The sequence below is a fragment of the Thunnus albacares genome, chromosome 9 (assembly GCF_914725855.1).
Source record: "Thunnus albacares chromosome 9, fThuAlb1.1, whole genome shotgun sequence".
NCBI classification, from domain to species: domain Eukaryota; kingdom Metazoa; phylum Chordata; class Actinopteri; order Scombriformes; family Scombridae; genus Thunnus; species Thunnus albacares.
The window spans coordinates 21,513,436-21,538,672 of NC_058114.1; the positions used below are offsets into that span (position 1 = coordinate 21,513,436).

Consider the following 25,237-nt stretch of genomic DNA (forward strand, 5'->3'; position numbering starts at 1 on the left):
GATCAGTTGATAGATAATTAATTGCAAGCTATTTTGATAATTGGTTGATTGTTTAAGTCATTTATTAAGCATAACTGCAAACCATAATCTGTCTCCAGTTTCGCAAACATCAGGATTTCCTGCTTTTCTCTGTTCTTCATAAATTAAATATTTGGGGACTTTTGGTCATTGCGTTGCATTTCTCACAACATTCTGGCATTTCATGGATTAAGCAATTAAATGATTAGACAAGGAAATATGAAGACAATCATTAGTTGCAGCCCTACTGAATATATCACTCTTTTTATGAAATATTCATATTTCTAGCTGTGTAAACTCAAAGTGATTATCATATAATATGGTTGTAGCCGCTTAAATGAAGCTTAAATCAATTCTGTGTTTTTTAAATAATGATGTAAATAAATCAGAAACTGCTTCAGTATATTTCAGATTAGCTTGTTTCCTGCATGCAGAGGCACTGAGAACACATCATCATCATCATCATCATCGAACAGCTGTTGTTTGAATTAGATGATCTTTTTGTATGGACATTTATTCTAACATTTGTGGCAGAGAATAGCCGAAGCCACAAATAAAGCCACAAATGCATCACACTGATCTGATGATCAACAGGTTCGAAGAAACATCACAGACCACAAAACCCTCTAAATCCCTCCCTGTTAATTACTTGTTGGTGGCTGGATGGAGCACTCCACTGTGTGGTAATTCAATAAGCCCATGGCCCACTAACTAATAATATCTCCTTTCTGGAGAGCAGACCGGCAGTGGGAGTGTACAGTGGGGGAGTGGGTGGCGAGGGATAAGCGACGGGGGTGGGAGCAGCGGATCCACTCCTGAACAACAACACAAGCCTTAATATCTACCAGATTAGACCCTGCAAAGAAGCGTGTGCATCGATCTGTTTAATAGCTATATCACATGTGTCTGCTCATGTCTTTTTTGCGTTTGTGTGTGTGTTTGTGCAGTGTGACTGTATGCTCTCATGTGCATGTCTGTTGCTGACAATGACCAAACGACAGAGAGCAGAACGCATCCTAAAGTAATCAGTCAGACAGCCCGCGGAGCTCATTAGATACAGTGGACATGTAATTAAGAAATCTCTTCACTGCCAATCTAGCTCACTAGCACTGGCCACGAACCCTCGTCTGACACGCTCCTCACATGCGCAGACACACAAAAAAACGCATACATCTTCCACGCACACACTCGCACAGAACCGCCACCCTTTAAACATTAATTTCTTTGCAAAATGAGGTTGATGTCTGATCAATTGTGTCAGTAAATCCTCTTATCCCTGGGTAAGTATCTGCAGCTCAGCGAGCCAGCTGTCAAGAAGGTGGGAGGCCGAGCAGGAGGGGATGGAGAGCGGGATGGAGCCATAGAGTAAGGAGAGGGAGCAATGGATGGTTGGATGGTTGGATAGATGGATGGGGGAGGGCGCCGTCCCACTCCGAAACCACTTCTTTACACAACGCTCACATGATCCTACTACCACACACGCCTAATCTCTCCGCCTGGCTGAGAACATTAGATCATCAATTGAAAAAAGCCTCAGTTTTTTTTTTGTTTTTTTCCTGCACAGCTGTGATTTAGGAGATAGAAATGGTTATTGGAGAGAGAAAATTAAGATATTCTCTACTGTTATATAAACAGCGTACTGTCCGAAGCTGCCTCAGGGACACCTGTTCCATTTTCTGACCGCTTTTAAAGCCCGGCAAAATAAATAAACGTCCGTAGCATCATTTCAGCTGAAATTTAAAAAAAAAAAAAAAAAACAGCAGGAAGAAGAACAGCACTTGTGTATCGGTTCTCTCTGGCTGAAAGCATAAGGAAATAGAAAAATGTTTTTCCGATGAAACCATACGGCTGTGACAACACAAGCACATGAGCTAGTGAACTTCTCTGACCCTTCATTCTGCCCTGTAGTGAACTCTCTAGTGAACTCAAACACACTTTCTCTGAAAAGAAGAGAAATCATCTCTGCTACCTTTCTTCCTAATCGCCTCCTTGTTGTTTTTTTTCCTTTTAGTAATAACTTTGAACAGCAAGCTAATGTGCATATATAAATACTCTATTTCTCATATGTAGGCCGCTGCTGCACAGACAAACACAGACTCGCCAGCGGGATACTTTTTACACAGAGGCAGAGGATCGATGAGGAGGCCAGGGCTGAGACAGGGTTGAGATAAAGATTGTTTTTTCAAGTGATAAAAAAGTTTGGAACTTAAACAACAAGAGCTAACACGATACACAGACAGAACGGGCTGACCAAGCAGTCCTGGAAAACAAACAAACAGGTCACTGAAAGGCCCAGTGCAAACCGAAGCATCCGCCCGTGTGGCTCCGTCTGATGAGGTAATTCCTATTAGTTCCTAGAAGTAGTCTCTCACATGTTACAGCGGGCCGCAGAGAGACGGGTATGTGCTGTCAACACACACACACACACACACACACATTCACACTAAACCACTCATCCCATGCTGTGCCTCAGTGACTCTGTCCAGGGCTACCTGACCTCTGGGCCTGTGACCACATCTTAGAAAGACGGCCAGACTACACAACCAGTTCAGTAGAAACAGTTAACTTGAGTTTAGTCTTGGGGTAATGTGGCATCTGAAAAAGAAAAAAAAAATCTGAGACAAAAGATAAGACCAAATTGAAGATGAGAAGAAAAGGACTATGTGGCAGTGATGTCTTTAAAGGACTGGTGGTTTTGCATATTTTCTATTCTACACATTTAACACTGTATTTCATGCCACAGCTGGTCGCCATGTTCTAAAACCTATCATATGTTTTTAGATTGATTTCTTATTATCTTCCAGACATCCACTAGTTCCTGATTATTTCCACCCAGAGTGAAAATCAATTTGTGGAGACTCAAAATTTGCTTGAAAGAAGTAATCCTTCACAATGATCAATGAACCAAATTCACATGATCCCTTAACTTGCTGTTTGTCTTCCAGGTTTATTTTCTGCAAACATGAATGCAACACTTCTGGCAGAAGTTTAAGAAATACACAAGTCTCATATGAATTGAAAATAATGTCTGTTGGAAACATAGAAAATCAATAAAAAAAATTGACAGTGTGCTTTAAAAAACGGCCAGGGTTGGGGCATCCCCATGACACAGTGGACTATGACGCATACTATGTATTCTACAAGTCCCAGGATCTTTGCTGCATGTCATCAGTTTCTTCCCACATTTCCTATCTTATTATCAACTATCAAACAACAGCACAAATGCTCTAAAAATTATTTGCAAAGTTGGCCCAGGTTAATGTTAAGTATGACCAATTTGTAGTTAATGGACATGCAAGTATGCAAAATCACGTCCATGTTTTTTTTTTGGGGGGGGTGTGTTTTACAAATGATTCTTATTATTCACTAACAACTCAAAAGTGCACATTTTTCATTTTTCCACATTACTGAGAACATTATGGATTTTATCGCAGCTGTATTGGCAGTTCTGCTGTTCTCTTAGTGGAGGGACCACACAGAAATATTGACTTCCCATCATGGACTTACAACACAAGCAGAACAGAATAGAAGTGTTTGGTACTCCAGGGTCAGCTATAGACCAGCTGCTTTGTCAAGTTTGTTCACTATTCATACTTCAAGCCAGGCCTGACGAATCCAGAACATCTTCATGGTTTTCAGTGAGGAGGAACTACAGTTGTAAAAATTAATGTGTAACATGCTTATTTCAAGAACAGAAAAGAACAAGCGCTCTGCCATCTACACACACACACACACACACACACACACACACACACACATACAGTGAAGCTCATTAACAGGCTAACTACGCTATGTGTGTAGGCTCGCATCAACACCTCCCACACCACTTCAAACACAGGAAGGAGGGGGAAAAAAAAAAAAAAAAACCTCATCAGAGCGAGCGTTGATGGAGGGATGCAGGGTGACAGACAGCAGACACAAACAGAGAGAGAGAAAGCAGGATGGAGAGGGCTAATAGGAAGGGACAAGTGTTGAGAGATAAATAGATAGTGAAGGACAAGGCAATGAGAGCTGGAAGCATCCTTTTAGTTGAGTGGCATCACCACTGACCACATCTGAGACCACAAGTGAGTCACAAGCTTTTAGATTGTAACATGCAACAGCAAAGCCTTGTACCTGTCACACATGGTTAAAAAGATCCATTGATTTTAGAGGCAGCAACTGCTGCTGTTTGTAGTCAATAAGATCCTGAAATCTGGACGTAAACATACAATCCCTTGCAACGTGAAGTCCTTCGCACAGTGAAATGTAAGCAACTCTATTAAAACCATAGAGAAAACTTCAAATGCAAAGAAGTTTCACAGATGAATTTGCCCTGGAAGTTTCAGATTTCTCCCCCGGAGCGAAAAGATTCAAAATACAAATTTTCAAAGAGTGCACAGAGATTTGAGGTATTACCATAATGTATATGTGCAGCACCAGCTTTTACTGCTCGAGCTTCACTTCTTTGGAAAATCACAGAGCCGCAGTGGCGAAGACGAGCAATATCTTCCATCATGTGCAATCCCGGGACCGATCCTGATCTGCGTCCTATTATTTCCAACAAGAACAGACACTCACACACAAGCAAGGCTACTCACAGTGGCCATAACCTATGTCCCTCCCAGGGCTTCCTCCAGTTGCAGGTGATACCACGGGGTGCCACATGCCTTCAGGTGCAAGTGTGGCACTGGCAGGATGCCAGTTGCTCTGGACGAGGAGTCAGACTCAACAGTTGGCGTGATGACAAACTAAAAATGACGTGGACACTCCGGATCTCAACCAGTTTTCAGGACAGAACAGGAACGGAAGGGTCGGCGGCGAGAGGGACGGGGGTGGGGGGGGAGTGTTAGCGAAGAGCAAAAGAGGCGGAGTCCACCGGCGCCGGTTATAGGATTACCCAGATTATCCTTCCCCAGAGATCAATCCCACAGGAACTGTTTGCTGCCCGACTGCTGCACAAATCAGCTCTTCTACCGCCCACTCATCTCATGTCTCTCTCTCTCTCTTTCTCTGGGTGTTGGTAAAACTATCTGTGCAGAGACACCTGTTGTAGTGGCAGAACAGGGTATCTGGCAAGAGGGGGTAGGCTGGGTGGTAAGGGTTGGGTAAAGGGTGGGGGTGCGGGGGGGGGTCACACTTGAGAGGAGAGTATAACCAGAAGTTTCCGATTACTCGCTCTTAAAAGGGATCAAGACTGGAGAGCATGGGAAGACAGGAAGACACTGATGTTCCTGTAGTACACAGAGGTTTTTGTGTGTCAATGGCATTTTTTGCCCCTCGTTTTGTTCTCTTTTTCAGAATATTAGTCACAGACTCTCTGTCTAATATGTAGCTGGTGTGGGCTGTGGGTGTTGAGAAAGAAGTTACAAGAAACAGCCAGAATTCTCTCTTCTCTCTTCTATCTCACTCAAAAAAAACATTGATGCCATGAAATCGGGCCAGTATACACGCTTATTTTGACACGCCGAGTTGCCTTAGTGCACATTGTTAGTATGTTTGTGTGTTTAGAAAGTGTTTAACATATATAGCATTCCAGGAAGTCAGGAATTGTCTTTTTCAATGCCCCGGGATGGTCAAGCAAACACACAGCAAAGCGAAAACCCAGATGCAGGCACAAGCCAAAAATATACCTTAAAAGCAACGAAGAACAATACACGGCAAAGCCTAAGGGAGCCTAAATAAACTGTAACACCCAGGAGAGGTTTAAGTCTTTACTCTGACCCCCTTTTTTTTTTTTTTTTACAAGATAGCAACAATCAGAACAGGCTTTCAAAAATAGTAATAAAATGACTTTAGTGAAACAAAATCAGGGTGCAAATCACAGCAGTAATTTTGTAAATAAATGACTGAGACAGCAGGAATTCTTAGCAATGGAAGTGTGTCATATCATTATCGCCAGAAAATAGCCCTTGCCAATTAATGTGAAACTGGCACTGATTTAAGTGTGCAGCTGCTGCTTTTAATTTATCCTGCCGTCCTATCAAATGTTATACCCTTCAGCTTTTCAAACAGCCATTTGCATCGGAAGATCGCACTAAAAACTTGAGACGCCTTCCACCACCATGTGTGGGTCTATTTTACTGACATGACTCAACAGAGTTTCTTATGAGCAGTGCACCTGCATGTGGCTGGATCAAATGTCCATACAGCGCTTGAAGGATAGCCCTCAGTAATCAGATCCTCTCGGTGACAGTAACCTGGCAAGAGACTCAGCAGCCGCAACATAAGAAGACAGCGAAGGAGAAGAGACACTTGCAACTCTTAGAGACTTAACAAATCCCACAGGGAAAAACTAAAATAATAGCCCTTGTTAAATGCACGCTGTTATAATAGTATGTCGTGGCCCACATAAAACACACCAAATTAACCCGAGAGCCATATTTAGCATTCATAGATGTATCGCGGAAGAAATGGAAGAGGGGGGAGTACGAGCAACCCTCAATTTAGGGTACACCATTAAATGTTTAATCCAAATTTCAATTAATTTAATCGGCAGTTTGTCATCAATGTCATGTATATTTATGATCCAGTAATTGTATATATTTTATCAATCCGTCTAGCAGTGATTTTTGACAGAATGAACGATTCTGACATGAGGAAAGATCATCATGCAACATATCTGGTTGGGTGGAAATTTAGTTGGAAATGGCAGAAATGTGTGAAAAGCAGAAAAAGGCAGAAAAATAACGTGTTTCATTCAGAACAGCTATACTTGTGTGTTGTTTTAATGGGTACACGCTTGCATTCAGCTGTGCAAGACAGAACATCATCACTAAAATGGAACTCGGAGCACTCAAAATAGCCAAGCGAGGTTTACAGCGTGTTCTTCATGCCTCTCCATGGAGAGGTTTAATGAGATCTAATGTACTTAGTTGTTACCTGTTGCTGCCATTTGTGCCATGAAGAACTCCAGCCTGGTCAGTCAAACCAAATTCTACTGAGCCATAAATCTCCCCTCATCAATCCCACTCCTATTAATGGTGTTAATGAGCTCCCTGGTGCTTACACTTTCTAATCACTAACTTGCTTTGGGACTCATTCTGGGTATAAGGCTGCAACACACGATTGTTTTGCTGTATGATTATATGTTGATTATTTTTAAATAATAGTAAAATGTTAGAAAATATTGGAAAATGTGCAGCACAAGTTCCCGAAGCTTAAGGCGACTTCTTCAGATTCCTCGCTTTGTCCGGTCAACTGTCCAAAACCAAAAAAGGGCTGCAAATAACAATTAGTTTTTATTATTGATTATTTTATTGTTGATTATTTTCTCGATTCATCAATTAATTGTTTGATCTATAAAAAGTGACATCAGCCAAATGTCTTTTGTCCAAAAAATGTTTAATTTGCAATAATGTAAGATCGAGAAAAGCAGCAAATTCTCAATTTTAAAAACCTGGAACCATCAAATATTTGGTGTTTTTGCTTGAAAAATGATAAATCGATTATCCCAATCGTTGCTGATTAGAAAATTAATCAGCAACGGATAAATTAACTAATCATTTCATCTGAGTGTATTACAGGACACTTTTTAACACTTATATTTTTAATGGGCAACAATGAATGTCTCCCCTTAAAGGTTTGTAGCAATGATGACTGGAAATAACTTTTTTTTGCAGGCACATTAACAGTTATGGCTCAATGCATACACAGGTGCAAAAGGCAGCATTTACTCTGTTTGTGAGGAGATGCATCATTACGAAGAGATGGGAATTTAGTCATGTAATTTACTGTTACGCCTTATAATAGCTGAATTAATTCAAAGCAAACACTGAGATTGATACATGGTTAAGACCAGAGGGACCTGTCATACATAAGTAAATGTTCAGAGTGTGGAAAACGAGAGTTGGTGTGCGCCCATGTGTGACATGTATGTTGTCATTGCATAATTAGCAAAGAAATAGCTATATACATCTCATAACCAAACACTGTTGCAGCCTGCGGGGGCCTTTCAAGGTTCTCTGCTTGATTAAAGCTGGAATTAAATCAAGGCTTTGACCTTCTTCACTAATGACTAATTACTGGCAATTAGCCCAGAGAGTGGCCTCCTTACGCCCCTTCTTTTCCCTCATCCTGTTCTCACAATTAGCACACGCACCCACTCGCACACAGTCAAGCACTCTTTTACACTGACACAGAAATACACACACTCAATCAAAAGTGGCCCAGGAATACACCTATTGTATGTATTGTGTGCTAATGCATGTGTTGGCATTGAAGCATGGCTGGTCTCAAGCTATAGAATCCTTGAGCAAATACCTGCAGAGAGCCACACCTCCTCTATCTGTGTGGTTTATTTAACTCTGCAGGAGTGGGTGGGGAATCCTCTGTGCAGGGATCGGCAGCTAGAAAGCAGGTTTTAATACGGCAGAGACTTCACAGTCAAATAGTACCACCCACATTCTTTAAGTCACATGATATCATGGTCACATTTTTCTGTACAATAAGCACTGCATTACATAGGAAGACTGCATATTTGCAATTGGGAAGTGTCTGTGTGTGTGTGAGTGTGCCTCTGTGTGTGTGTGTGTGTGTGCGTGTGTACCGGGAGGTGAATCATTGACCCCTGGCAAGTGACGAGAGTTCACATCAACTAGGGTGACCTCTTTCTCCACCGCCCCCTCCACTTCCCCTTTATTTTGCTCCCCTTCACTCTCCATCTCTGCCATGACTTCCCTGATCTGAGAGCTAAATAAGTTCTCAGCGTCAAAAGCAGCGAGTGGGTGCTCGTCAGTGTGTCTAGAATCACTTCCACTGACGGAAAATTTAAAAAATGCTGAAGTGCTGAGAGAGAGAAAAATGCTGACTCTACTTAAAGCCCGGGGCCGGCGGGCTTGCATCAAACCTGCTGAAACATAACATGTCTGGGAAAAAAGTTGAGTGGATCACGAAACAATCCGCGCATAATCACCAGACTGTTTTTGACTTCACGCTGCTTCGCCTTGGCGGCACACTGCTGACAGATTCCAAAGGGAGTGTGTTAATTTTCAAGTAATCATCTCCCATTCAAGAAGTATGTCATACATTTATGACCATACATGTTTTTGTGTGCGGGCTGTTGATGCGAAAATACACCGTTGATTGTAGTTGTGAGCCAACACATGGATAAAACAAGAACAGTTCTTCCTGGGAGAGATGTTTCAGAGGATGTGGCCTTCACTGAGAAAAAAACTCAATGGCTTCACTACCAACTTTCACAACATAAATACACTAAAAGATAAGAAATGTCCTCATCTACGGTTCAGTTGATACTGGTTTGTGTTACAGATATCTGATATTTACTTTACTTTACCATTTTCATGCCAAAAATGAAAAAAAAAAAAAAATCAATGTTTAAATCAGACCCTTGGCCTTGTGGTGTTGGAAAGCTTCTGCAACAACATTACTGTAAGACCATAATGGTGCAGCAAAACAAGAATAAATCACACTATACAACTATGTAAATTACGACCGAAAGTTACAGTGTTACTAAATGATGTGCGCAAGACAAACATGTACATTTCACAATGTTTTCCAGACTGCTTTAGTTGGCTGTAAGCAGATAGAAACCTTGTTATTAGCAGTGGACTGCATAACTGACACATATTACTTAATAAAAGATCAATAACAGCACACCAGCACACCAGCCTAATGCTGTGCTGATCTGCATATATCTTGGGATGCAACTACAAGCTGATCAGAGTAAGCAACTCTTTAAAGACAGACAAGAAAGACTCTATCGCCCAAGGGGAATGCTCTGTTACTTCTGTACACTCCTGGCTTCCCTCTACATGCTCTCCCATCCAGATGTCTCTCTCATTCCCCTGGGAGCCACATTCATTATGGAAACAATTTTCAGCCCCTCCAAATGGTGCCGAGATATCTGTGATAACATAAAGGGGACTGCACAATTTAGTCTTCAAAGACCGGTTTTATTTGTTTCCTTGTAATGCCACACTATTATCTGTCATTTCCCCCCACAGTGGTTTAGAAGCACATGCTACATTTCTACTGCAGTGGTTTGACAATGAGTGTATCTTTCAGGGGAAGGAAAAAAAAACATCACATGATAAATGATGCATATAGTGTGTGACTCAATGAGGCTCAAAAGCTCCAGACTCTGTGTCCACACAGTCTAATCTAAAAGGTTCAGCATACAAAAACACAGGACTAACACTTATTAGGTATAGTGTAAGTAGGATAACCTATGTAATCCACATGTTGCAAACTCCATAGTGGGATCAGTGGCGTTTGTACTGTCTGTGGATTTTAGGCTGTCAAAAAAAAAACAGTCCTGATAATAGAGGGAAAAGTCATCAGCTGGTTCAAGGGCAAAGTCACCGAGTCAGACCGGAGTTCAGCTTTACTTAGCAAAATCACATCATGCTGTCATTCAGCTGAATATAGCCACAGCGCTGACCAGGGCGCGTCAGTCAATCTATGCTCCTGCTTGTTTACCACGAAGTAAGTTTGTTTATCAGTAGAAATCCGCCATTCCTCTGGGCTGTTTCGTGCATTTCTCTCTGGATCTGACGACCATCTCAGACCAATAAATTCAGTTTCTGTCTCAAACAGTTTAGCAAGAGACGCGCGACAAGCGCCATAAATTACATAAGCGCAATTAAAGTGCCAACCTCTGACCTTGCCTGACCGGCACAACCGCGATCACCTGACTTTTGCATTGGTCGCAGCTCTCGTTTCAATTGGCACAGTTGCATAACGATTATTAACAAAGAGAGTAGTCTAACAACCGCATTCACAGACGGGAGTCGGTGGTTAAAGTCCGCGGTCGCTTTCGCGCACAGCTCGCAGACTGGAGAGAAGACGCCATGAAACAAACGCACTCTCCTCTGAGTCAAAAGCAACACAACAGGCGGTCTGCGCTCTAAATATAATGTTGAGGCGTACTTACTTAGGTGTAAATACGGATCATTACTGTCCATACTGTGCGAGTTGTGGCGTTGATTTCCTACAGTCGGTGCTGCTCCGCATCCCAGCACATTCCAGCCCGACTGAACTCTGCAAGGCGGCTCTACACGGGGGCCCAGCGAGGGGGGGGCGGCAAAACAGGGCTTCTCCCAATGACAACAGTGGTCGATATCAAGCTCCAACACGATCATGACGAAACATCTCTCCTGCAGTGACACTGTGTTGCAATATTATCAGTGTAAAACGTTACTTTCCGGAATCACGACAGACAGAAGAAAGGTGGCGATGCCTTTAAAAAAACAACCGTCTTTTTTTTCCGCCAGTCGTTTTCTAGGCAACATAATCTGAAAAATCTCCCTCATTAAGAACACACTGTAGCCAATAAGTCTAATAAGGAAATGTTTATTAGTGACGCATGAAGCATGATAGAATAAAACAATAAAGACCAACATTTTCTGTTCTGATTATTTCTGCGCATTAATGCTTCTAAACCTAAACAGTTTATTGTAATGACCTACTTTTAATGCAGTCTTGAACCAGAACATTTACATTTATTTTAACTCTCTTGCAGTTTAATGTGCAAATTCCTCCTTTAAGCTCCCAACTTCCCCATTTTATTCTGTATTAAAAACTCCAATTTGCATATCAAATTAGGCGCTCCCAACAGCCTAATAGGCTACATTATTGTTTCTAACATTTCAAAATAAGACTGTTTTTGCTCTCCTGTCGTCTTTCTCTGAGCGAATCTCTCCACTGTTTACCTATTGCTAGAGTGAGTCCGGGTCTGGGTACCCCCCGGGGTCCCCCCACACCCCTCTTCAGAGTGCGGGGTCATGTAGGGGTGAAGCTCCCGGTACCTCAGAAGGTTATTCAGGAGTCAAGCCGCACTGAGGCATTCACAGACTTGAACTGCGGAGCGGGCAGACGCTCCGTCAACGCCGGGCCGCTGACCACTGGGCTGCCCCGCTAATGGGACAAGCACCCCCGGCTCCACCGTCCCTGTAACAGCGACCCATAAAAGAGCACAGGAGGATGCTAACCAAGATGAATGGCATTTTTTTTCTGGGCTCATTCTACACTAATCAGAGCTTTTCATTTGTTATGGCCTTGCGCCAGCCCCTCCGCCGCAGCCTCCATTAGGGCCAGATAACGTATAAATTCATTAAAGTCAAAGAGGGACATTACAATGGTCATTTGTCAGATCTTTCTTTGTGTGTCCCTAATGGTGGCACATGGTTCAAGGCATTGAGATGATTTTGGTAGGGCTTTTTCTCTCTCTCTCTATTAGAAGGGGAACGTGGGAACTTGGAAAAACGTGTGTTTGTCCTGTTTTCATGAATGTTGACATTTTAAAAGCCCCAAATTAGAACTTAATTTATTCTTTGGGATGCTTTAGAAAAATAAAGTCACAAAATATCTCTATCCGAAAACTGCACTATGATTTTGTACTTATTCTAACTCCAGCAACACTCTCGCCCATTATAGTATTTGTACAGGCCTATATTTTGTTTTCATCCGGGCTAATACTTTGTTTCCTCTGTCTAATTATTTTGGTGGCTATCCAATCCATCCATCAACTTCAGACTCCTACTCCCCCCCTCCCCAACACACGCAAACTCACAGTCAATGAAGCAACCCTTTGCACTAATCCCTTTGTATTCACAGCACCATTCCCACCAAACAATGTCCTAAAGCCTAATCCTAAACCGAGCTCCACAAACCTGGGCCACCTGCTAGCAAGTCTCAGAGCTGCTAAAAGGCCGACACAAACCTGAGCAACAAACTGCCTGCTTTGCGTCACCTTAAAACAGCACCTCACATGCATTCATACAAAGAGCACACACACTCAGTAATGCGTGGATTGAAACACATGACACATGCACACACATCAAAGCTCCCCCCCCCCCTCTTCTTCTCTTTTTGGCCCCTTTCCTCTATTTCCCTCCTTCCCTTTCTGTATCTGTCCTCTTCTGGCTTCAGGATGGAGGTTCTGGCTGCGTCGTCATGGGAGATGGCTCTTTCCATCTGCCTCTGCTGTCATTAGCTCATCTCCATCACGCTTTATCAGAGGGGACCCCACCACCCCCCACCTTCCTGGACCCTCTTCACTATTCTGACAACCCCTGCCCCCCTTGCTCTATACATAAGCCCGAGATGATAAGTGTTCTCTCTCTTTGTGTCAGCCAGGATAAGACAATGCCACACGGCACTACAGAACATCATCCATCTCATAGGTCATCAATCTGGGACACAAAAGATGAAATGTAGCTCGAACTCCCTTTTCGCAAAGGGGTTTCTCTTTGCTCAGAAGAAGCTTGTCCTCCAACTCTCTCGCTCCTTTTCACTGCCTTGCACGGCCACATGGGTGGAAAAGTGCTCAACGCATGTCAGCTATTTCAAGTATTTCTTAAAAACACAAGTACATAATTGCAAAGAATAGTGACATTTACAGCAACTCTTTCAGAAATTAGCAGCAAAAGAAACAAAGAAACGAAAGATATAGATAGATATAGAACGCCTTTTTGAAAACAGGCTGTCAATCCACCAAAGTGTCTTAAACTGACACATTGACAGGCCTCTGCATATTTACATCAATCTGTTTGGTGGTAAAGACTAATTTCAAGTCCTGTGCGATAAATAACATTATTAACTTTTTATTTCTCCTCCTCTTTTCCTAATTAGTTTTAAATTATCACCATTATGGGAATTTTGCCTTTTGAAATTGTGTGTGACAGTGTGAGATATTCATTTTATGTACATATTTGCACCTTACAATAGGCTACATTTAACAAGATAACCCACGGAGGATAAAAAAAACTCTTACAAGAGACCTACAGTACTGAAGCTTGGAGGCAAAATTATTGTCTCAGAAATAAAATCAAAATCACAGAAATGGTAATTACTATGATGCACGATTTAGTGACTATATGATTCCTAATTGTAAGTATTGTTGAAATTTTTAAATTATAGTTGAAAAAGTTTTAGTTACTGTATAGGAGGAGACTGCTCAATATCCCGCAAACTAGCTCCAAACTTAACTTGTTGATTTTGTAGCAGCCATACAGACATCAGTCTAATTGTCAGATCGTAGTGGCAGGATTTGTGAGCAAAAGCAGATTTGTATGTTATTGGATTCCAGTGAACAAGTGTGTGCTGTGTATCTCATTTCATCTTTACTCTCTAATGTGCAAGTAAGGTTTTATCATCTTTAGCCATCAGGACTACAGATAACAAAAGGCAGGGAGCATTATAAAGCCACCTAAACTCTGTTTAAAATGTGAAAGTTGGGTTCAGATTGGGTGATCTTGTTTTGTTCTAAGTGATCTGATGGCTGATCAATGAACAAACAATTTGTGGGTATGTGGAGCTTGGAAATATAGTATAATATTGTGATATGAAAGTAGATATTGTCTGGTATTTTGCTTATTGTAACATCATGATTGTCTGCTTAACAGGTTTCTGTCTTGTATTAATTGCTTGTTTTGTACATATGAATGTTTGCCTTTTAGTTTTTTATCCTCTGTTGCTGCATCATGTTTTGCCTGCTTTCTCTCGTTATGATGTTTGTTTTATTGTTGTTTTAATGGCTAATTTGACATCTGGTCAAGGGACAAAATTAATTAAAGATTAGCCTTTTGGCTAACACTGGCACATTTACAGTGATGTTGATCAATGTGCACTGTTCCTGTGAAAAATAAAATTAAAACAAAATAAATTATTTTAAATTTTTTGACTGCTTTAACTCACTAAAATTAACAATGGATATCTCTCTCTGTCATAATGTGCACATCATTGTTCAGGTTTGTGTGTAAATACAACTTGAAACCTCCAGTAGTCATCCAAAAATACTGTAACATCATAATCATAAGTATTAATTTAAAAGTATTGCAAAATTATAATTTCTCATTGCCATGCTATTATATCAATTATGTCTCATAACTCAAATATTTTGATTCTAAAGTGAGAGGAAATCTAATTACTAATACCATGGTTGGTATTCTTGACTGATGAGAAATTGTTATATTTCTTAAATGCTCTGATATTTTGAAAATAACAAAGCATGAAAACGGATGTCATGCTTTAGACAAAAGAGGAGACATATTGTAGCAGCTCCAACAGCAGAGGCAATGTGACCAAAGCTCATAATCCATTTTACACAAATGTTCTGTAAAACCGTGCTGTCAACATATCAGGTCAACCTGTTAATCTGCTGTCCGTGTCTGAGTCAGTGGGGCTTTACACACAATCAATATGATGAGCCTACAGACTAAGGCATCATCTATGCCATTACCACACCACTCCAATCAGACAAGTCCACATTACCATGAAGACACACAATATAGGCAAATACATGGTTCATATCTGTGAAGAATGTTTTGCACTTTAAGGTACAGTAAGAAGCTGCATAGGCCGCCGTCACTTTGGCAATTAAGAGTCTTTCTGAACATAAACAATAAACTGGACTTAGCAGTGATTCATGAAATAACATTGCTCACATTAGTTGATTGGGTTTTATATTATAGGTGGACTGCAGACTTCTGGCAGATGGTTGACCACTGTGTTAGTCTTTGCCTTGCTGTAATAAGTTGAGACAGACTGGGGGCTTGCTCTTTCAGAATGCAGCTGAACCAATCCTGCAGGGAATAAAACCAGACCACCCCAGGTTAATCTCACTACGACCTGAAATGCCCACGAAGGATTAGGCCCAGAGTACACCTGCTACTGATTTTTAGCACACAATGTCACCTCTAACTGTGCCTTTACCATTTAAGAATCGCATAGTCTAAGTATATACCTTGTAAGACCCGACCTTTTCCGTTACGGAGGCAACATACATGTTTATCTGACAAGATCAGGGACTAAAGCTGCTTGCCGGATGCATGCAACATGGAGCTAAACAGCTTTTGTCCAACTGTGTAATATTTATCATTGCTGTGTTTTCCTTGTGTACAGTGTATACACAACATGCAGGAGCTATACATGTGACTTTGAGTCATAGTTGTTCAAAACCATTTTGTTGTATGAGGACAGGCACTCATAGGACTAAATCAAATTATAGGCGCACTGACATTTGCATACAGATGATTCACGCACTAATTACACAAATAAAGACAGGGTCACCAAACATCATAAAAGACAAAAAAAAAGGTCAGTTTTGATGATTGTCACATGCGATTGTCTGTATGTAAAAGGTCTCTTCAGCAATTTAGTGTTACACTTGAAGCTGGGGGACCTTTGAGAGACAGATTTTAATGCATTTTCAAAATTGATGTACCAGAGGCCAAGATATCCTGACTTTTAAATCCAAAAACCATGGACACTACACTTCCCATAATACAACTCTATAGCGTCTTTCATTGGGCTGTCTACATAGCCTGCTAAATGCCCATGTTTTTCAGACAACACACACCTAGTTTATCATGCAAGCTTTGTCACTTAAGTAAATTTTTCAGACTTGACAAAGCTCCTATAGAGCCACAGAAGACATCATACAACTGTTTTTTTTGTGTGTCTATGATATCCTCTGTCTTTCTTTTTTCTCCTTTTGTACTCATAGAACTCAGGTAATGATTGTCAACTTCAGTTCTATTTCACAGAGACTTTGTCTGCTAACAGGCTCTATACAGATTTAAAGGGGTTCAAAGATGCTTGCACTCTCTGTCGTGACACTAAAGTACAATTCTCACCAGCAGTGACATGTCAGCGGCACAGAAGCCCTACGGAAGCATCCGTCCGTCCAGTCCACACCAACTCCAACCACTACTGTCACTGTCCTCAGGTCCAGCTGTCCTTTCAGCGCCTTAGCTGCTGTTGAACTGAAAGGACAGCAGTCAACCAAATTGTCTTCACCTGACTGACTAACATAAAATACTACCAAATCAATCAGTCTATCCAATGGAAAAACTGAGTTTTCACTACATTGGAAACATGAAGTTTACTTATTAATTAGTCACCCATCAAGGCTTTGTATGCCCATGGTGAGACTGACTTATTAAGCTGAGCTATTCACAAATTCCCAACATATGGGAAGAACCAGTGGGAGTTATGTGTGATTTAAAAAGACACTGGCCGGCCCACCAACATCATATTCAGAGGGCATCTAAATAATTTAGGCTATTAGATGCCTAAATTGCCACCCTGACACCACTTCCCAGGTGGTTTAACACAAATTCACACCTTGATTCATGTGACTCTAACAACTCCCACATGACCGCCATGAAGCCTTAATGACTCATGTGACATGAGGGTGTGAATGACCCACAGAGGTTTAAATGCCTGGTACTCCAAACCTGATGAAGCCCCTGATGAAGATGAGTGGTGAAATCTCCACAACTCTACATTGAAACCCCAATGTAGAGTTTCACAGAAAGGACTGTAGTATAGTGAAGGCCTATTGTGTCAGTACTGTGCACCTTGTGAAGGACAAGATGTGTTTGTCTGAAAGATAAGTTTGAATATAAAATATTACCAACTTAAGGTCCACTTACTAGCTTTTTCCAGAGCTTTTCAACCATGGTTGTCATCTAAGTTGTCATGGAGCTGGAGCTGTTATGGTTTCATCCATAGCACTTTTAGGATGTTTCGTTCATGTGGAGCATCACAATTCATTGTTGACCTTGGAAATAGTTTGACTTGTGTTGGGAATATGATTGTTCCCTGATTTCTTTCACTGCACTTGTATGACAACATTACTCCTCACCCTCAGCCTTATAATCCTACATGTGGGCTTAGCAGTGGTGGAAGACGTATTCAGATCATTTACTTAAGTAAAAGTACCAATACAGCAATGTAAAAATAATCCATGACAAGCCCTGCATGAAAAATCCTACTTAAGTAAAAGTACATAAGTTTTAGCAGCAAAATGTACTTAAAGCATTAAAGTGAAAGTATTCATTCTGTCCCTCTGAGTGATATATTATTATATATGACATCATTAGATTATTAATACTGAAGCATTAGTGTATAATCAGCATGTTACTGTTGTAGCTGCTGCAGATGGAGCTAGTTTGAACTACTTTATATACAGTTAGCTAGTTTAGTCCAGTGGTTCCCAACTTAGGGGTCAGGCCCCTCCTAAAGGGTCACCAGATAAATCTGAGGGGTCGTGAGATGATTAATGGGAGAGACAAGAAGAAAAAACAAAGCTTTGATACAGAAATCTGTTTTCAGTTTTCAGACTTTTTCTCTAATCTCTGATTTTTGGTGAAATATTGGATCATTTGAATGTTTATTGAAATGAAACCATGTGAGAAGTTTAGAGGGAAAAATCACAATTTGGTGGAGCTGTTAACAACTCATATACATCTGAAATGTGACATAAAAAGCCCAAATCTTCATCTGAAAAGTAACTAAAGCTGTCAAATAAATGTAGTGGAGTGGAAGTATAAAGTAGCATCAAATGGAAATACTCAAGTACAAATACCTCAAAATTGTACTTTCAGTAAGTACAGTACTTGATTAAATGTACTTAGTTTCTTTCCACCACTGGGGCTTAGCCCTCAAGTCAGCCCGTAAATTTCATTTTGAAACCATAAGTCTTCTTGAGTCACTTCTCTTCCTCTCTGTTCTGTCATGAGGGGACTCAGTGTCAAGATGTGAACTTTATGGTACATACTGACCTTTTCTCAGCATGCCGCTGAGCCTGCAGTACCATCCTGCCGCCCTGTGGCCTGGTTAGGCAACACCAGTTCAATAGTGCAGATCCAGCGCTGCCCCTCTTCTCGCTGTTTGGCACATTTGTCCCTCGGTGACACCCGTAGATTTACGGTAAGTCAGACGTGTATCTATGTATGCGTCAAACAGGACGTTTCCTACAAAACAACTACAAGACTTGTTACTCTGAGACAATTTACTAATGAATTCAAAAGAGGATGTCATCCGACTTAACGTTAGACCTCGGAAATCATCAACATTACCCTGTGATGGACAGTGAGACAGGCATCATCTCCATCGACCAGGGAGGAGAGTGGGGTAAGTTAATGTTGAGCGTCACTCAGTTTCTAGAAAGAACCGTTCAAGGAAGCAGAGATGTCTACCGACTAATAAATAACTAACAAATAAACTTTCCCTTAAATTAAAACTTCTAACAAGTCTGCTGTTTCAAAATGAATTGTACGTACGTCTGAGGTCGATATGGTACTTGTGTATTTTACGATTTGGCCAGCGAGTTAGCACTAGCTGTCTGTGTTGCACGTTATTTACGGTACACGAATAAGACGTAATAAGCTGTAACTTTGTATCAAAATAGACAAAAACTATAAATAATATGTTCTTTATTAGACAGTAAATAAACACAGTTATACCCTTGTTAGTCACCATACACCTAAATTATGCTGTACTTAGAAACCGCATAGTAGACCCAAAATATACCATAATGTTACCTAGACACTGTTGTTATACCAAATTTTACTCTAATTAGAAACCAAAAAGGAGATCTTAATACACTATTAGACACCATTTTACAAGATCATAGTCTAATTAGAAATAAAATACAGTGCCATATCAGATCCAAAATATGCAACAGTTAGACGCCAATCTACCCTTACAACCAAATTAGGTTGTAATTAGACTCCATATTTAATGCTGCCAACTTTGGCCTATGATACCTTAATTAGACAACACAGGCTGAAATTAGACGAGTTTGAGACTGCGGTTAATTGAGTCGTCATCATAGATCGTCATTCGCAAAAACCCGGTCAAGTCAGACGCCGCTTGGATTTTGATGCGCGTCTATTCACGCTGTTACGGCACCGGTGCTTGGAGCGGCCAAAAAGGACGAAAGATTCGCATTACAGAAATTGTTTCTTATGTTACATCATGGTTCAGTGCAGTCTTGTTGAATGTGATGTCACGAAATACTCCTAATATGATAAAAGCCGTTTCCATAATAAACTCATCAAAGGGAAAGTCAGCTCAAGTTACAGTATATCATTCATAAGTTCCTTTTATTTGATTTGTCACTTTTTTTCTTTTAGACGTTTGCTGAAATTTTCAATCGAATCATGTTCAGGACAACCCTGGAGTTATTCTACTGTACAATTTTCAGAAAAGTAAATGGGAAATCAGCTCAAATTATATTATACCATTCATATTTTTCTAATTTTTCAACTGTCATAAAAAACAAAACAAAACAAAAAAATCCTTAAGAGGTTTGCAGAAATTCGACCCCAGTAACATTAGGCTATGGAAGCTGCCAGGACATTGCATCTTTATATCCCACTGTTAGACTCTTGTTAGACTTTCTTAGAGGATATTTTGTATGGTGTCTAATTAGGATATGTTTATTGTCTAATAAAGAACATATTATATTAATAGTTTTTGTCTAATTTGGTACAAAGTATGGCTTATTACATCTTATTAGTGTGTTGGAAAATCAAGTGCGACCGCTATCTGAAGATTATGTATGGAGTTTAATTAGTCTCTAAACCCGCGCACATAAAAATGAGAACTATGATGTACATTTCAGACCATGCTTGCATCAGATCTTAAAAATCTATGGCATTTAGTTAGTCACAAAACCACACATGAACACCAGGCATGTGCCCGACTATTGTGGTCTGGATGGAGAAATATCAGTGAAATTGCCCTTTTCATAAGCAAAATTTTAGGTTTCACAAATCTGAAAGTGGATTTAAACAGTGTTAAGGCTTTTGCTACGATGTCTAACACTTTTTCATAAGTGTAAGTGGTTAAAAAACGGAAAATCAGGTGCTAAATATCATTATTTATATTTCTCTTCAGGCAACTGCCTGTCTTAAACTGTGTTAGTGATCAAACCAAACAGTGAGTCAAAGGTCATGGTCAGTATTCTAAGTGACCAGTCAAAGGAGTGGACTGTCCATTCTTACTTCCTGACTCTCCCGACTCCAAAGTCTCAGAATTCAACTTGAAGCGAGTGTTGAGCAGTTACAAGTGTGTAGGGAAGGTTGAGCTCGTGCTCGTCACAACCCCTATGCTAGTGGGAGAGCAGAAGCAGAAGCAGAAATGCTCCTTGCAAGGATGCTTTTCACAGATACTCTTCTGTGCGCTCACAGAGCTGAAATCCTCTCTCGGGAGAATGGTTTTCACAGATGCTGTTCTGTGTGTGTCGTATCATGAGCATGTGCCTGGTTTTTATGCGTGTATGAGTTTTGAGACTAATTAAACGCCATATTTGAGATATGACCCGTTCTACACACAGTAGGCTACTCTTGTCTTATACAGACAATACCCACAAATGCTCTCGACACATGGAGCACTGTTCAGTGATGCTGTTAATCTGTGTTTGCTCCACTTGTGTTGGAGTGGAGAAACATAATTTGGACCAGTATTTAATTTTGAACAAATAACTTCAAAACCAATGAATGCTTATGTAAACATTTATTGTATTAAACATGACAGAAGAAGTGTGGTTGGTATATCTTACACATGGTTTATTATTATTATTATTGTTATTGTTATTGTTATATAAAAATAGTGATAAAGACCACTATAAAAATGTTTTCTTAACTTACTTTATCCATTTTGCTACTTTATTTTGTTTTTTGGTTTGGTTGTGTTTAGGGCTGCAACTAACAATCATTTTCATAATCGATGAATCTGTTGTTTACTTTCTCGATTAATCGACTAGTTGTTTGGTCTATAAAATGTCAGAAAATGGTGACATCTTCAAATGTCTTGTGTTGTCCCAACCAACAGTCCACAACCCAAAAATATTAATTTTACTGTCATAAAAGACTAAAGAAACCAGAAAATATTCACATTTGAAAAGGTGGAATCAGAGAATTTAGAAAAGTTCCTTTTAAAAAATGATTCCAAATGATTAATTCATTGTCAATATAGTTGGTGATTAATTTAATAGTTGGTGACTAATCAATTAATCGACTTATCGTTGCAGCTCTAGTTGTGTTATTTGTGTTGAGTGTGTTATGTGTATTTTGTTTTATGACAGAAACTTAAAAAAAGTACACATTAAACTGCCAACAGTTGTACAGCTATCTAGTTAAACTAAAATAATAATTCTGTTTTGTAAAAGCTGTTTTCATTTGCTAGTTTAAATCAAAAAGAACATTTCACTAAAAGCCTTCTAGTACAACATAATGTACACTTGCTGCAGGGAGATGTACTGAAATATTTGTTTCAGTAGTTTTTAGTTGTTGAATATTTATTCTTATTAACATCCAATATCATGATTAATCTCTTGGTTAATCTGTTGTGCACTGTATGCCTGTCGTTACACAGACATTAGCCTTTTTGATGAGCTGGACAACCTGGGAGATGCAGACGAGCTGCTAGAGGCCCTGGAGAACGTTGGCTATGTGAGTCCCTCAACTTCTCAACATGCAAATGTAAATTATCAACTGGAACACAGTCACAGGAACTGAAATCAGAAAAGAATGATAGTTGCATAGTGCAGAGCTAGAGACGCAGATGCATCATAAGATAACATAGCAGTGCTGTATGATATGTAAAGACACGTGATATAGTAACAACCCCCTACCCCACCACACACACACACACACACACACACACACACACACACACACACACAATACATGTTCAGCACATTGTGTTGGTGTCAGGCATATTAAAGTCTATAACAGGAACTTTTACAAGAGTTTTTATTGACTGCTTTTTGGACACTTGGAGTTTCCCACTCACATGACATAACAGCTTGTTTTCCACACTTGACAGAACTGCATGGCTCATAAACAAATAATGATATACCCGTTGCTCACACTGTTAATTAGCCATTGACTTTTGTTACCAATTTGCATCCTGATGAGGTCCATTGATTAAAAAGTGTGTGTTTTGTTCCTCAGGCCAGTGAGGGTCCAGATCTGGACTTTGATATTGACATACCTCCGTGGAATGAAGTGGATACATGCAGCACCTGCACAGGTACTGTGACACAGATGTTTTATTTTGCAGAATGAAATGAGGAAGTGAGAGTCTGGCGTCGATCTGTTGAACATAGGCTATCACTGGTAAAACTCTAGTCATGTGCTTTTGTGCAATAGTCAGTGTTACCTTAAGTTACCCACTAGCAAGAATGTTTGCCAGGGTTGCTATTTTTCTTTAAAAAGGAGGAAAATGTTGACAGAATAAAACCAGAATGTCTTGTCTTTGTTTATTTGGTCAATATTGCTTGAGGAAGTACAGGAAAAGCCTGTTTGTCTTGAGGTCATGTGCATAAATATTTAGTATCACATCAGCCCATTCTACATACTGTATATGACATGTTTTTTCTGTGTCTTTGTCCTTGTGCCTCCAGATGGTGAGGTGAGTGTGGACTCTCTCTCACCTGCTCACACTCTGAGCTCTGTCCCCTCTCCTGCCTCTGTGGAAGCCCTGTCCCCATACTCCTTACAAGTAAGTCACTGTTGTCAACTCTTTGTCCTTCTTTGTTTTCAGCATTTGACTTATATTTACAATGCAAATTTTACCTTTTTTGTTATTGGTCGTGTGTATTTACATATGTGTGTAGTTTGAACACATGAAAGCTTCATCCAGATGGTGCCCAAAACATTGACAGCTGCTCTTTGCTTTTGGATAGAAGCACACACATAACCATACGTATACATACGTGCACTCCCTCACATGAGACGCTTATTAACAAAAGCCTTAAACACCTTGTCAAGCTAATAATTTGCTGTCCATCTGAATGGTGCCCCGCCTCCTCGTTAAAAAAAGGTGCTGACAACTTCAGCCACATTAGCATAATTTAGCAGGCAGATGTTTTCACAGTGTGTCAAAACAAGGACATGGGTTACATCTTTGTCTGGACCCAACACTGACTGCACAGATTTGTCTGTTAACTGAATCACCCTGACTGAGTCCAAGGACACATTTGTGTACTTGAGTCTTTGAATATTGACAAGGACATGTGATCCATGTTTGTTCTTGTTATGTCTCACTACACAGAAAGTACAAACTCTATGTTACAAAAAAGTGAGTGGCTTCTGGAAAATATGACTGCTTCGCCTTTGCCAACTAGGACAACAATCATTTAATCAGATATTGTTCTCTACTTTGTTTTGAAGTTTGTTGATGACGGATACGGCTGCAGGCAAACATAATCCAGTGATTCTGAAGCTACTCTTAGTCATTGTGTTCTTTAGTAGCCTGTTTGGATGCCAATAACAAGCTGTTGTGCAATCAAGACAAAACTTTGAACTTTTACATTTTTAAGAGTCAGTTGCTTGAAACCAGTGCTTCCCCCAAACTTGTATTTTCTGCTGGTGTCTAAAAAAGAGGTGTCCGCTGGATACTGAAGCTAAGTCTTCTCTGCTTCCCCATCCAGGATGAGGCCCTGTCTCCACAGTTGCAGCCCTCTCCTGTTTCAGTCTGCTCAGAGTCTAGTGGTTTTTCTGAGATCGTGCCCCCAGCTAAGAAAGCTCCAAAGAGGACCAGCCAGACCACACGAGGTGAGACTGCCTCCACCACCACCACACATTCTGCTCATTCAGCTGTCATCTATATTTGTACTCATTGTCCAAAAAACGGGAAATTTTGCACCACATTCTGGGTTTGGAGAAATTTGGATGTGATTTAAAAAACAAAACAAAACAAAAAAAAAAACAAAGATGAGAAATGTATTCTCATTAGAAAAGACCGGGGACTATTTGTTGACACTATTTGTTGTCAGAATCAGCCTTCCCTGTATTTAGCTTTTAAAATGCTTCTCTCTTATCTCACTCCTTCCATCTCTGTCCTCTGACACACACACCAGCCAAACCAGTGCAGCCGATCAAGAGGCCAATTCAGTTCGGCCCAAAGGTTTCCATCCAGCCCAAACCGTTGATAACAGCTGTGCCCTTGGCTCACGCAGCTCCCCCCCTGCAGGCTAAGACAATCATCATCCAGCCTCTGCAGACCACTGTGCTGCCTGTAGTAAAACAAGCTCCAATCAACATCCAGCCAGCGCCCCCTCCAGGTCAGAGCTCACACTGCAACACATTGAAACATTGCCTCACATCCCACTGTATTGCATCAGACCAGTTCGTTGGAAATTTTTGCATATGAGAAACCACATTCAGTGGGGTGTTCGTTACTGAAAGTAGTTTCACATTCATTTAAATTTAGAGAGGACATAATATTAGTAAAGTTTGATCTCTCAGATGAATTGTATTTACTTTCTTGATTAGGTAGAAATGTTCCAGTTATGTCTTAGCCAGCAGATGGCGTTTTAACCTTATTTTTGCTTATTGTGATCTTCAGTCCTCACTGTCTCAGTCTAATCTGCCTGGTGGTCAAATAACACTAAGCAAATCTGTCATTAAGATGTTAAATGTTTCCTTTTTATAAACAAAACACTCCCAAAATAAGGTTACAGTTGAGAAAAATCCAA

At 40.4% G+C, this 25,237-nt stretch overlaps 2 protein-coding genes across 5 annotated transcripts in view; one reads left to right on the plus strand and one right to left on the minus strand.

The window, feature by feature from the left end:
- The window catches only part of rxrgb (retinoid X receptor, gamma b), a 34,973-nt gene extending 16,418 nt beyond the window's left edge, over positions 1–18,555 (minus strand). Inside the window, exon 1 of one of the 4 annotated variants that reach the window (XM_044361378.1) lies at positions 18,528–18,555. In XM_044361378.1, the coding sequence (XP_044217313.1) occupies positions 18,528–18,540 (13 nt within the window). In that variant the 5' untranslated portion in view covers positions 18,541–18,555. Of the gene's footprint in view, positions 1–4,416; positions 4,578–4,598; positions 4,974–10,891; positions 11,115–18,527 lie in introns of those variants that run through there. The other 3 variants (XM_044361375.1, XM_044361377.1, XM_044361376.1) reach the window with 3 other exon arrangements.
- Positions 18,556–18,653: 98 nt separating this feature from the next.
- The window catches only part of atf6 (activating transcription factor 6), a 42,608-nt gene continuing 36,024 nt past the window's right edge, over positions 18,654–25,237 (plus strand). The window contains exons 1-6 of the mRNA XM_044361370.1: positions 18,654–18,879; positions 22,129–22,205; positions 22,710–22,788; positions 23,162–23,259; positions 24,191–24,314; positions 24,620–24,823. Of these exons, the coding sequence (XP_044217305.1) occupies positions 18,780–18,879; positions 22,129–22,205; positions 22,710–22,788; positions 23,162–23,259; positions 24,191–24,314; positions 24,620–24,823 (682 nt within the window). The 5' untranslated portion in view covers positions 18,654–18,779. The remainder of the gene's footprint in view (positions 18,880–22,128; positions 22,206–22,709; positions 22,789–23,161; positions 23,260–24,190; positions 24,315–24,619; positions 24,824–25,237) is intronic.